At 41.3% G+C, this 13,210-nt stretch overlaps 1 protein-coding gene across 1 annotated transcript; it reads left to right on the top strand.

Moving 5' to 3' along the window:
• The first annotated feature begins 1,847 nt into the window (after positions 1–1,847).
• Positions 1,848–12,288, top strand: pklr (pyruvate kinase L/R). Its single transcript, XM_068569455.1, has 12 exons — positions 1,848–2,036; positions 4,552–4,716; positions 5,143–5,234; positions 5,325–5,456; positions 6,667–6,853; positions 7,540–7,813; positions 8,495–8,645; positions 9,131–9,283; positions 9,378–9,544; positions 10,455–10,521; positions 11,730–11,844; positions 11,969–12,288. The coding sequence occupies exons 1-12, from the start codon at positions 2,015–2,017 to the stop codon at positions 12,073–12,075; spliced, it is 1,632 nt and encodes a 543-aa protein (XP_068425556.1). The 5' UTR covers positions 1,848–2,014; the 3' UTR covers positions 12,076–12,288.
• The last annotated feature ends 922 nt before the right edge of the window (positions 12,289–13,210 follow it).

A 13,210-nucleotide genomic window follows, 5' to 3' on the forward strand; every position in this document is an offset into this window, starting at 1 on the left:
CTTCATTGTGGCAAAGCTCACAAAATCAACATTAACACTCCTGCCCACCAGATGGCGCTAGATCTCACGCCAAGCTATTTATTTATGTTTGACACACTCGTCCCTCTTCAACACTCCTGTCTTGGCCCGCATCGTGCATCCAACAGGTTGGTTGTTTCCTTTCTAAAGATATAAACTTTGAGCCTTTACTTTATATTTATATAAGTAAAGTTATATATGATTATTTATAATGTTTCACTGTTTCTTGACTGTATGCAGTGTGCCAACACGTCTACCCTGCTGTTCATGTAACATGCTTTTTCTGTTAGATTAAACATCTTTTCTGTTGTTTATTACTGTCGCTCCACCAACTATGTATTTTTTTTACTACTTTTTTCTTACTACAAACATTTCCCCCTTTTGTCAATTGTTTGCTGACGAGCTCCGTAAAAATATTTAATTTTCTCCTAAAACAGAAGCTTACAGCAACTTTATTGCTCGATGTTGGTGAATGCTTTAATACTACTTCCTCCTGCTGTATTTTATTATTCTATTGTTGTAAGCGATGGAAATTTAAGTTGCATGTTATATTATTACACTTCAGTCTCGATGTGTAAAACCGACCTTTACTCGAGGGTGGTAATGACGTTTAGAGCTATTATATCATATAAGTGTGTGTTGCACTGAGCAGAGGGCTGCAGGGTTTACTAGTCAACTCAGGAACAAAGGTCTGTTTGTCTTTGGGTAACGATTTACACCTTCTGGCACTCTGGGTTTATGGGTAACTGTGCATAGATACAACTCTGCTCATGCAATCTTCTGGAAACTCTCTAGAAACTGTTTCACTGAGAGGAAGACACGTCATCTCTTCGTGTCACCTCATTTGTCAAAGTCGAATACTTATCTAGCATCAACTCTTATCGGTCCATAGTTCAATAAGACAGCTTTGCTTTCCATGAATAAAGCACCATGCTGCAGTGAGTGAATACAAAATGTCAAAGACAATAAAATAGTTACAGACTATTTCAAAGATTCAAAAACTTCTGAGATCAATAACCTCAAACTAAATCTGCAACAAACTCGAAACGATACAAACCTATAAATGTTCCACAGTTGTAAGTCACCAAAAAAGTGTATAAACTGTTTTATAATGGTTTATAATTTACTCCATAGATCTGATATATTCCATTAATACAAACTTATTTTGGGTTCCCAGGTTGCAGATGGTGTTATAATAACACTTTCTTTATCTTTTTATTTCTGTCCTTCAATATGTGGATTCCTCTGACCTCGGCTGCAGGCCATCAAGGCCAAATGTAATTTATTGCTGACTTATTAACATTTACAACTATAGATTATTTACTTACTTTTGGCCAATTAAAAGGTAAGAAACTCATTTTTTTCATTATAAATTAATCTGTTTATTAAATGTCCTCAAATGTCTTGTTTTGCCTAAAGTCTAAAGTTTCACAACATTAAAAATAACAAATATTTGGCTGACTCTTGTTAATTGCTGATGATTATTATAATGTAATATTATTTTTATGTGGATGAACTATTCAGTTAACCAACAAACAGTTGTGTGGAAAGTACAGCGAAGATATTCTGTGTCCACTTTGGTGTTAAAAGTGTGTCAAGCTCAACATAACCTGCGTAGACATGTATCTCTTTAGTGCACCCACATCGTTTAGTGCCACCACATAAAGTTTTTTTTCTTTCTATTTTTAACATCATCTTGGCCCCGTCGGGCTACTAATTTATCAAAAATCATTCGCCAGCTGCAAGCAATGGCTCCACTCCAAACGGTGTGAGTGGGAGGAGAGATGAGGGAGCAGCAAAGAGGTCAGAGTGTGAAAATGAAGGAAAGAGACCGAACCAGACTTGTTCAGGTGTCACAAGACCACGAGAAGGGCACGATCTGAGCACAGATGAGCTTAAAGGCAGAGGAGGAAGCAGAAAAATTAGAGATCAACTAATTAAATATAAACCAATAGAGGAGGAGGAACTGTACCGTGGATTTGGATCTCATAAGAAAATGGATGGTTTAATGAAATTGGGTAAGTGGACCAATGGTTTAGCTTTGTGTTGTGGGATAAAACATGGCGTGTACGTTATCATACAGTTTCAGCATGAATAAAAATCCAAAATAACCTTTTTAGGACGACTGATTTACATGGATTAACTGTGGAAGATAACTGGAAGGACAAAGAGGCTTTGTGTGTGTTTAATTAGATCTATCTTATCTCGTGGCTAATCATTTGTCATTTTCAATATCCGTGGCTATGCATTATCAAATAATTGTATCATATAGTTGTACGGTAATGCATCACTCCCTGATGCTTTTGAACTTTTGAGCAGTGCCCTCTTGGCTTGATTTCACCGATCGATAGCACACTGACCTGTGTCCAGGCAGAAATGTGACCTGCTGCCAACAGGCCACGCCCATCACCTGGTTCACCTCTCTTATCGGCCATGAACGCTGTCTTTGACCTGCGTTATTTATAGTCAGCCTTCTAATAACAGGTGGCTGCATTTGTGTATGTGTGTGTGTTTCCATGTTCTGGGAGGTGTCAGAGGAGGATTTCTCAGTGGGACACGTAATGATGTGTTCAGCGGTGTGGCAAAACTGGGTCACAAGCGAGGTGGAGAGAGAGAGAGAGAGAGAGAGAGAGAGAGAAAGACACACTGACAGCTACTGAATCCACAGGGTGGAGGAGCTGTGCAGGTTCCTATTATCCTGCAAAAGACCCCCTTTTCATCAGGGAGTTTCCTCTGCAGACGTCAAGCTTTGGTCCTGTTTCTGCATGTCCATTCTCCACCGAGGGCTTCAAGTCATAGCACTCAATTAAAGCATACCACTTACATGATACTGGTCAACAAGGTATGAGTACAGTGAAGAAAACACCCTTATAATTGAGCGTTTCTTTTGTCCCCCTCCTATGATGGATCAGAAGAAATCTTCCTTGTCAGATGAATCCTCTCTTCAGCTCACCCTTCAGTCTCTCCTCCTCTCTCCTTTGTCTTCATGTCTTTGCTCCTGTTGTGCTGTTAGCAGCGACCTTGTCGGTCTCATGGCTCTCTTCTCCTCGTCCTCCTCCTGCATACATGGTCGCTCCTCTCTCCTCCCCTGTGGTGGCAGAAATTGCAGGCTTGACTGATTGTGACATCCTTTAAAATGGATGCCATTGTACTGGCTCAAAGCCCTCAAACCAGGTCCCACAATGCTTTGCATAAAAGACACTGGCTCCCTTTACTGGTGTGTGCTCTCGGGGTTCATGCAGCAGCAGTGGCAGGTGGTGCTGCTAGGTGTTGAAAGGCTGTACGAGTAGTAGGTCTTAGATTTATGTCTAAGAGGGGAAATGTCAAAATATATGTTTATATATGTATTGAGCATTTATTCAAATATATTTTTGGAGTTTAAATTAGCCAGTTTTTGAGAAATGTGATAGATTCTTGTGTTATGTAGTTTGACTTCTTAATTGCCAATTTTATGTTTTGGTCAAGTTCTACTCAAATTGGAACATTTTTGCAGATTAAGGGTCAAATCTCCTTTTAGTTGAGTTCCAATTTATTGAGTGCAAAAAAAGAATATACAGGATTAACAAGCATTACTTGAAAATTGGTGCCACGCAAAAACGTTTTCAATAATATTTGTATTTTTTATACTCTCGTTTGTCATTTCCTCATGGATCATGTTTTAGCCCTTTAGTTTTTACAGGACAAGCAGAATGCTCACTGGCGCTGGACATCAACACACATGCAGCCGAATCACTTTCCTTTTCAGTTTGAAAAGCAAGACATGTCCGTTTATCTTCATTCCTTCTCTCTGTCCCTCCTCAGACACACATCTCCTCCCTCAGTCCCCTTCATTGCCATTTTCCATCCATCCAGTAGATGCCCTCTGACTGTGCCTGCCTCCCCTAGCGCCTCGCTCCCCCGCCAATCAACACACCTGTTCCCACTTTCCTCATCAGCCCTTTTCCCCTTTTCCACTCTGACAGTTTGTTAGAAATGGAGTTTTGTGTTTTTGCCTCTGGCTCTTCTGTTTCTGGCTGTCATGGACTTTGGATTTGAACTTTTTTGGATTGGATGCCTTTCCAGACTGCGTTTCCTGTGTTGATTCTGTAAGCTCTTATCGCTGTTATTTAATCAATAAAGCCCTGAGATGTATTGGTAATCTTCATTCCCTGGTAGCCCACTTATTGCAGCAGTGACATCTTCAGTGGAGGGGAAGGTAATCTCTTATTAAACTGCATGTCTTCCTCCTGTTGTCTAAAATAGGCGACAACCTTCTTTATATTGACGGATAAGTGTCTGTGGTGTGTTTTTGTGTAACTTACTGTCTTCTAGCTATTTCTTTAGTTTTCTGTTGCCATACATTTTAAAATCTGTAGTTGTTGGCTGCCATGTTGTTTTTATTAATCTCTGCTGGTACTACAAGTGTTGTTTTTCCTCAGAAATACACCCGTTACTCAGTTTGAGGTGTTTGGTTCATGTGTATTTGCTGGTGGAGTTGGCAGTCGCTTTCATGACTGACTTCACCCTGCTGTCAACGTTTCTCTGTTGCTGCAGCTCGCATCAGGCGCTACTCCGAGGCGATGACACAGCCGGACTCTTTCATCCAACGCCAGCAGCTGGATGCCAGCATGGCTGATACTTTCCTGGAGCATCTCTGTCTGCTGGACATTGACCAAGAGCCAATCACAGCGCGCAACACCAGCATAATCTGCACCATCGGTGAGTGTGACAACCGGTCGCAGACAGTGAGTCTGTTTGTTTTCTGGCAACTGATACAGTATGTCATCGCTGGCAGCTCCTGGGTGCTGTGTGGCCTTCTGCGTGTTGGCATGGTTTAGATCCTGGCTGTGGAGCATGCGCTGCTTTTCTTCTGTCCAGAAAAATAGAGAGAATAACTCTAATGAAATACAGAATGCAAATTGCTTTTACATTCTGACTCCAGATATATTGCCTGTGACGTTTTCAATGCATCTAATTGTTTTCTCGGACAATAAAATATTAGGAAACCCATCGCAATATTTAAGAACACATTTTAAATATTAGCTTATTTTGACGTCTCTATAGTCCAAAACGGTGAATGCAAAACAATCAGAAAATTGTCCCATTAGGGATTTTAATGTAAAATGTCCTTTTTCTTTCCTTCAGGTCCTGCATCCCGGTCAATCCCCAAACTGCAAGAGATGGTCAAGGCAGGAATGAATATTGCTCGACTAAATTTCTCTCACGGCACACATGAAGTATGTCCAACATGCAACTATAGTAATTGAACAAGCTGGATTTGGGCTTCCTTCAGCCACGTATTCTGATTCTCTCGTGTTTTCTGTCAGTACCACTGTGAAACCATCAAAAACATCCGAGAGGCTGTGGAGACGATAACCCCTGACCCATTGTATTATCGGCCGGTTGCCATCGCCTTGGATACAAAGGGTCCTGAGATACGCACAGGATTAGTGAAAGGGGTAAACATGTTACGCTTCATCTATCAAACTGTTCAAACCCACTCAACCAGTCGGCTGTAAGAGGAGCTGAAAGTATGTTCACCGCTTTGTCTCTTTATCATTTCATACAGGTTGTTGCCTTCATATTTTTGGCAAAACGACTGGTTGTGTCCTCATTTGCTTTTTCTTTGTGTTTTGTTGGTCTTTGTGTCGCCGTGACATGCCGACTGCTTTGATTAGCTCACAAAAGGCTCTGCATGACGCTGATTTTTGCTTGTGTCTTCTAAAGTCTGTATAATGGCTTAACTGTAGCTACTAACGCGTTATATCTTACATTATATTCTGTTTTTATGATATATTCTTACAAACAAATTGTAATTTGAGTCTTGCATTTTTTATTACATGATATTTTACATTGACATAAATGTTGGTTGGTACAGGAATAATGACGCTTTAAAATGAAATCATGTTTTTAACCCAAAACACAACCTTAGTTTTCAAGAATGTATCTTGCGCTTGACATATTTGTGGGACAATTCTAACCCTGTAGAGTTGAGAGCTGTCACGTTATCCTCGTCACCGGCACTCAGTCCCTCTGATGTGAATTACCAGAACTACTCAGCCATCGTAAAACGCACCGGCTTGTTGACGCTCAGCATGCCATCAAATCAAACCATGTGTCTGCACAGCGTGCCATGATTGATAAAGCAGGTTGTGGTTTTGCAACAGCAAATGAGGAAAAATCTCTCCCAGGACGAGAGCGACGATTATTTCATCTTTTGTTTTTTCATTTTTTTGCATGAGCAGCAACAGTTTGGTACATCGATGTACGATATAGCTGACCGCATGGGAACTTGGAAGGTTATCGTACTGTAATTCATGAGAAGCCAGTGCGAGGTTTATTTCCTGAATGATAGTGTCTGAGTTTGTTGGTTCTCGTGTTCATAGTAAACAAACGGTGTGTGAGTCTCTGTGTGGAGACGCGTTCCTGCAAACACAAAGGATTAAAATAAATGAAACTCTGTACTTGCACCACAGGTTTGACCTTTACACACAACACCTTTCATGCATTTGTGAAGAGCTATGTTCACATAAAAATGCTATTTCATGCATTATGTAGCTTAAAAAGTAAAGTCATAGCCTTTTTAAAATAAAACATTTAAATGGAGACAATGGTGATGGTGTTTATTTAAAGGCAGCATTTATTTATTTCAACTTTGTCTTTTTGTAGAAAGTGGAGGAGGAAGTGGAGCTGAAAAAGGGCAGCCATGTCCGTGTGGTGACCGCAGAAAGTGACAAAGACAAGACTGATGGGAAGATAATCTGGGTGGACTACCCGAGCCTGCCCAAAGTCCTGGAGAAGGGAGGCAAGATCTACATTGATGACGGCCTCATTGGACTCAAAGTAGTAGAAACTGGTAATGCACATTATATACACAAGCCTTCATACAAGCTTACATTTAGTCTTTTTATTTTCTTGTTTTCTATATACATTTTATTTATTTTGTAGTATGAATACAGAGAATCTCAAAGTGAATCCAATAGAAAACTTATATATGCAGAACAAATACATGTTATATAATGCTACTACTTCAAATGTTGTGCTGGGTTCCATTTTGTTTCTGAATTATTTCATTTGTACGATCGCTGCGTGGTAGACCACTTCTTTTGGTCACATGATGTCTGTCATTCTGAAGGGATTTTGTCAAACAAGGCAACTTTTTTGAGATGAATAGCGTTCATGAAAAGATCGTTTCTCTGCAGTTTTTCAAGCCTTTAACAAAAATCGGCTTCCCCATATTGTGTTCGTGAGGATCATATCTGACTTCTATAATTAGTGGTTATATACACACACATACATACACACACACACACACACACACACACACACACACACACACACACACACACACACACACACACACACAATCGTAACTTGAGAAATCCCAAATATATTTAAGGACTTCCTCCAGATATCTCAACTAAAGTGAATGCTTAAATCTGATTTATATTCTGCAAGATTATTCGAATTGACTCAATGTTTTCACAACTCTGAGATGCATTGACTTCTTCTTCTCTTTCTTCTTTCTTTCCTCTTCTTCAGGTCCTGACTGGGTGGATACGGTCGTGGAGGCCAGTGGGCTGCTGTGCAGTCGTAAAGGCGTTAACCTCCCTGGCTGCGACCTCATCGGCCTTCAGGCGGTCAGCCAGCGAGACGAGGCCGACCTGAGGTTCGGGGTGTCCCAGGGCGTAGACATTGTGTTTGCCAGCTTCATCCGCTCGGCTCAGGATGTCAAAGACGTGCGACGAACTCTGGGGGCCCACGGACGAGACATCAAAGTGATCAGCAAGGTGGAGAGCCGGCAAGGTGTTCAGAAGTCAGTCCAGGAAAAACCTTGCATGAATTAAAACTATTGAGTCACAGCTGGGTTGGAGGATGGAGTCATTTGAGTTTTATAATCGGGCCATGACAGGACTTCATCCACTGTCTTGTGGACCGCCAGCTGTCAGCTCTGGCTGTTACACGCAGATAAGAGATCAGTGTGGCTGTCTGTGTGAGTTATGGCTGCCACTTAATGTATCTGACACAATTTATGTCACAGCTCTCGTCTCTATTACTCATCTCTCGCATCCTCCTGCTGTTGCTGGAGGCTGACTGTTATATGGCTTTAATTTTAAATGGGATTTATTTAAGATCAGATCATAAATATTGTTGTTGTATGTTAATGATGCTGTAATCTCCTGTGGGTGTATATTTCATTTTTTTCCCTTAATTTTTTTCCTTCTTGTTTTCATTGCTCACTCATGCATTTGGTTTTTATCCAGATGTAAGCTGCACATCTCAATGCAACAACATCCTCTGTTTTCAAAATCCAGAAGCTGTGAACAAAATTCTGTTTTTTTTTTCAGATCAAGACCAGTATTTGAATACTGATGCACAGAAACGAGCAGCACGGTCATTGTTTTCCTGCCTCTTCCTCCCTGCTCACTGCTTCTTTTGTGCTATTTTCTGACTCTCAATCCTGTGCTTCCTCATCCTCCCCTAATCTGTCTGCCAGCTTTGAAGAGATCCTGGCTGAAAGCGACGGCGTGATGGTTGCCAGGGGTGACCTAGGGATCGAGATCCCGGCGGAGAAAGTCTTCATCGCCCAGAAGATGATGATTGGACGCTGCAACTCTGCCGGCAAGCCGGTCATCTGTGCCACACAGGTCAGGAACGAACACACACGCACACAAAAGGATGCAGAAATGGGAATATAGGCAGATTTAGACTTTCCACCAGTGTTGTCCAATCAAATGTCAGAGGGGTCCAATTAAAACTTAACAGGCACACATTAACCTTGCACTTGTATTCGCACAAACACACACTCACTTGTCGAATTAATTCATTCTCAAATGCTTCCACGTTTCGTCCTCATTGCAGGATTGCTACTCCAGACACCAGCCCACAAACATCCCCATCACACACACTAATCAGCTGCAGCTTCTTAACTACTCCATGAAGGCAGCCTCTCGGTCAACGCTGCACCTCATTTTCCAACTGTCTGCCTTGATTACTGACTCATAATACAGAGGTTTCGGCATCTTTGATATGCAAGTGGCTTGTTTTTAATGGAGTAATTGATCCCCGATTGATTGAATCCCTCGGGGACATTTTGGTCGCTGCAAAAAGACCGATGTGTTTGTGTTTGTAGATGCTTGAGAGCATGGTGGCCCACCCAAGGCCGACCAGAGCGGAGGGCAGTGACGTGGCCAATGCCGTGCTGGATGGAGCGGACTGTGTAATGTTATCTGGGGAGACCGCCAAGGGACTGTTTCCTGTGGAGGCGGTCGCAATGATGCACTCGGTGTGTGTGTGTGTGTGCGTGTGTTTATGATGTGCATTCTGTTACATCTGACCTATAGTTTCCTCTCTGATAACACTCTCCCCCACTCTTTCAGATCTGCAGGGAGGCAGAGGCGGCCATTTTCCACCAGCAGCTGTTTGAGCAGTTGCGTCGCCTCACTCCTCTCTCCTCTGACCCCACAGAGGTTACAGCCATCGGCGCTGTGGAGTCTTCATTTAAGTGCTATGCTGGGGCCATCATAGTCCTCACCACCAGCGGAAGGTGTGTATTTCGACCCCAAAAAACTATTTCTATGTTAATTGAAAGTAATTCTTCCAGACTAGCTCACTGCATGATGTCACGTCCTTTTATGCTGTGACACAGACTGGCTGAGCAAACGCTGCTGACCTTGAGTTTGAATCAAGATTGCAGTAAAACGAGTCTGGAAGCGACGCTATCGGCTCTCTGAGGCTGTCTTTGAGTTGAATGCTAATATACAACATGCTGATGTTAATGGGTATAAAGTTTACCATATTGAAAGTTTGAGTTAATGTGTTTTCATGCTCTGCTATTTTGGTCATTAAGAAAAGGCCAAATTGAAATTTTCACCCGATGATTGTGCCAGCAGGTTGTAAAAATAAGTTTATGAGAAAAGGACCTTATTACTTCTCACTTGTTTTATTCCCTCAGTAAACATGTTTAGGTCTTCTGCAGAACAGCATGACGTTTAATTCGGTTGCCGAAAAATGTTTTGTTTAGTTGTACTTGGCTCCACCCTCTTGTGCCACTTCTGGTTGCAAAAAAACATGGCGACAGTCACAAACCAAGATGGCGATGACAAAATGACCAATCTCAAGTCTTCAAAACAGTAGTCCACCAAGTAATGGGTGATGTCATGGTGAATAGGTCCACTCCATACTGTCTAGTGTCTAAATAGACACAGTGTCTGAAGTGATATCTGCATGTAGATTAATGGGAAAGAGGACCTGTAGAAGTCCGTCACCGCAACAGTCGTTCATTCCTTCAGCAGCGTTCAGAGACTTGACAAATATTTGCTGAGGAGCATTCTGGCAGCTGGAACATTTAATTAAGACACTTGATATTTAATTTTCCTTTTTTAATTGGTCACTTATGTGAACATGGAAGGGCTTTACATGCTTTGAAATCCTTTTTTTCCTCTTCGTCTCTCTAGGGCGGCACATCTTCTGTCCAGGTATCGGCCTCGCTGTCCTATTATAGCCGTCACCAGGACCCCTCAGGTGTGTGTGTGTGTGTGTGTGTGTGTGTGTGTGTGTGTGTGTGTGTGTGTGGTGTTAAGTAGTTCATGACTACCTATGATTTTAATGTCATGTGGAGTGGATCCTTTAAGACCCTCGTGCCCCTCCCCATGATAAATGCTCCCCATTGAGGTGTGGGTCAGATTCAGAGCAGCACATCTGGACCAGGTGTGGACACATTCAGCTCAGTGGATGGCGCTTGCATGGCTCTAGTGGCTTTGCTTCTGATGACACCATGACGTATCGGGTCACGTGACCGCATGACATGTCGAAAGCTTTTCAGCGGAAACTCATTAGGGGAGGCTCTTTTGCAGGAGTGCTCTATTGATACCAAAATCATTAGTGTGAAAAGCAGTAGTCATGTGATAGAAAATAACATTTAAATTAAACACAGGAAGGGATGACGGATGTTCTATTTTTCCATTTATTGCACTTTTTTTTATTATTCATTTGATTGATTTATTGCCGTCGGATGTACAATTCAAACAAAAATATCCCAAAAATTTGAATAGGATAACAGATCTTAAAGGCAGTTTTACATGAATCTGTTTCAACTTTTTCTGCCTGATGCAAATATGAGTATTTGGACTCATGCGGCTAAATGAAAGCTTATTGATTTAAATATGTATTTATTTATGGTATACAAGTGGAAATGTTGGCGCTTGAGTAAATGTCAAACTATAGATCCATTAAATATGCACGGCAACGTTTTTGTGATAACCTTTGGATCAAAATGTCAGTGAATTACCTTCACCAAGGTGTTGGATCAATGCGTCCCAAACTGTGGATGAGGACTCCTCAGAGGTCACAAGAAATCCTCTCAAAACCAGATGCATTTATTACACAAAATACATTTTATTTTTTGGCTTTCTTTCCTATTTTTGCGGTTTAAAAAACAAAAAAAGCACTGCATACTTTCACATCTTCATGTCTCTAAAAGGAAAATGCTTCTTTGGTTGAACTAATCTTAAAGTATGTCCACACAACCTGTGACGAGGGGTCACAAGTAGAAATTACATTTATTTTATCTTGTCACAAACGAATAACTTTAGGAACAACCAATGAGTCAGGGGGTCATTGTGGCTGTCAACGTCTTAAATAAAAAACAAATACCAATTTATTCATACCAAAAAACTGTTGTATTTAATCACTGTAACACAACCTTGATATTGGTGTGTCTGCTCCCTCAGGTGGCCCGTCAGTCTCAGCTGTTAAGAGGAGTGTTTCCTGTCATCTACCACCCTCTTCCTGCTCCCGTCTGGGCCGATGATGTAGACGATAGGGTCAATTTTGGCATGGACATTGGTCAGTCTGTGTGTGTGTATGTGTGTGTTGCTTGTCTGATTGCATGTCTCCATTAGCCTCATTTATACTATGATACGGTCTTACTCACACACCCTCCTCCGTTTCTTTCGTTCCGCCTCCTCAGGGACCGCAAGAGGATTCTTCAAATCAGGCGACATGGTGATTGTGGTGACAGGCTGGATTCCAGGGTCCGGTCACACGAACATTATGAGGGCCGTCACTGTCCCGTAACAACCCGGCCTTACTTTAATCCAAATCTGACTGACATGCGGACGTATAAATGTGAAATCCTGTGGACCAACCCCTTGAAATGTAATAATAACCACTATCATTTATAGATTAACGAATGCATTTTGGCAGTTATTTAAACTCTAGGAAACACCTTCCCCTGAAACTGGTCTCATGAATATTGCATTTGTGTTTAAATGTGTCTTGAAAGTGATGACTCCCTCCAAATAAAACTTGAATTAAGTTGCAGACTGTTCTTCTATTTGATGTTGAGACTTTAGCTTCACTAAGTGAGCTGCCTTTTCTTTTCATCTCTTATTAAGAACGTTGTCTCTTCTGGATGGCACCATTGTTGTAGCATATCATTATTAGTGGCCTTTATAGAATTTGAAGATACGGCTTTCATTCCTGACCGTAGTCCTGAGTTTATCTCATAATTCTTTTGGCTATTATGCGTGATGGCAGGAGATGCAGAGATTGAACTACTTCCTTTTGTCCAATGAGATGACCCAGATGTCAACATCTGCCTGGTCTCTCTTAAACTAATTATATCTGCTCCTGCATGGGGCCTCTCATGTCTTTCTCGTGTCCGATCCTTTGTGACATCCCCTCCTTTCTTCTGCAGGCTTCCTCCTCCGGGATTTATTTTCCAGCTTTAATGTAGCTTGACTCGACCTCCCTTAGATTACTATACTCTCACGTAGACATATATAATCTAATATTAATTTGCAAAGTAACAAGTTAATACAACTCATGTCAAATAGGTGAAGTAAAGCCTTTGGCGATGAGTACAAATGCCTAAGTCTACAGAAGTAGTATCACTTTTTTTAACTATTTCCCTGCTTGCATTTTGAAGGGTGCGGCTTTCTGTCCTTTGCATCTCAACGGTTAACGCTTTGGAGGCCACTTGTGTTTTTGGCTAGCATTTGTAGTCTGCTTAACTAAACTGTTATAAGATCTGATGGGAAGGAAGATAATATATAACATCAGAAGTAGCCTTTTTAAAAGCTTTGAGTTGTATCAACACGTTAGTTTAAGCGACAGCTTTTTTCATTCATCTATTGTATTTTATTCTTGTCTTTTCATTCATTTTTTTTTTGCCTGTGATTTATCACCGTTGTTAAATACGCTTGTGATT

This window comes from Clinocottus analis, unplaced genomic scaffold (genome assembly GCF_023055335.1).
Source record: "Clinocottus analis isolate CAN_PGR_092001 unplaced genomic scaffold, fCliAna1.0.p SCAF_9, whole genome shotgun sequence".
Classification (NCBI taxonomy): domain Eukaryota; kingdom Metazoa; phylum Chordata; class Actinopteri; order Perciformes; family Cottidae; genus Clinocottus; species Clinocottus analis.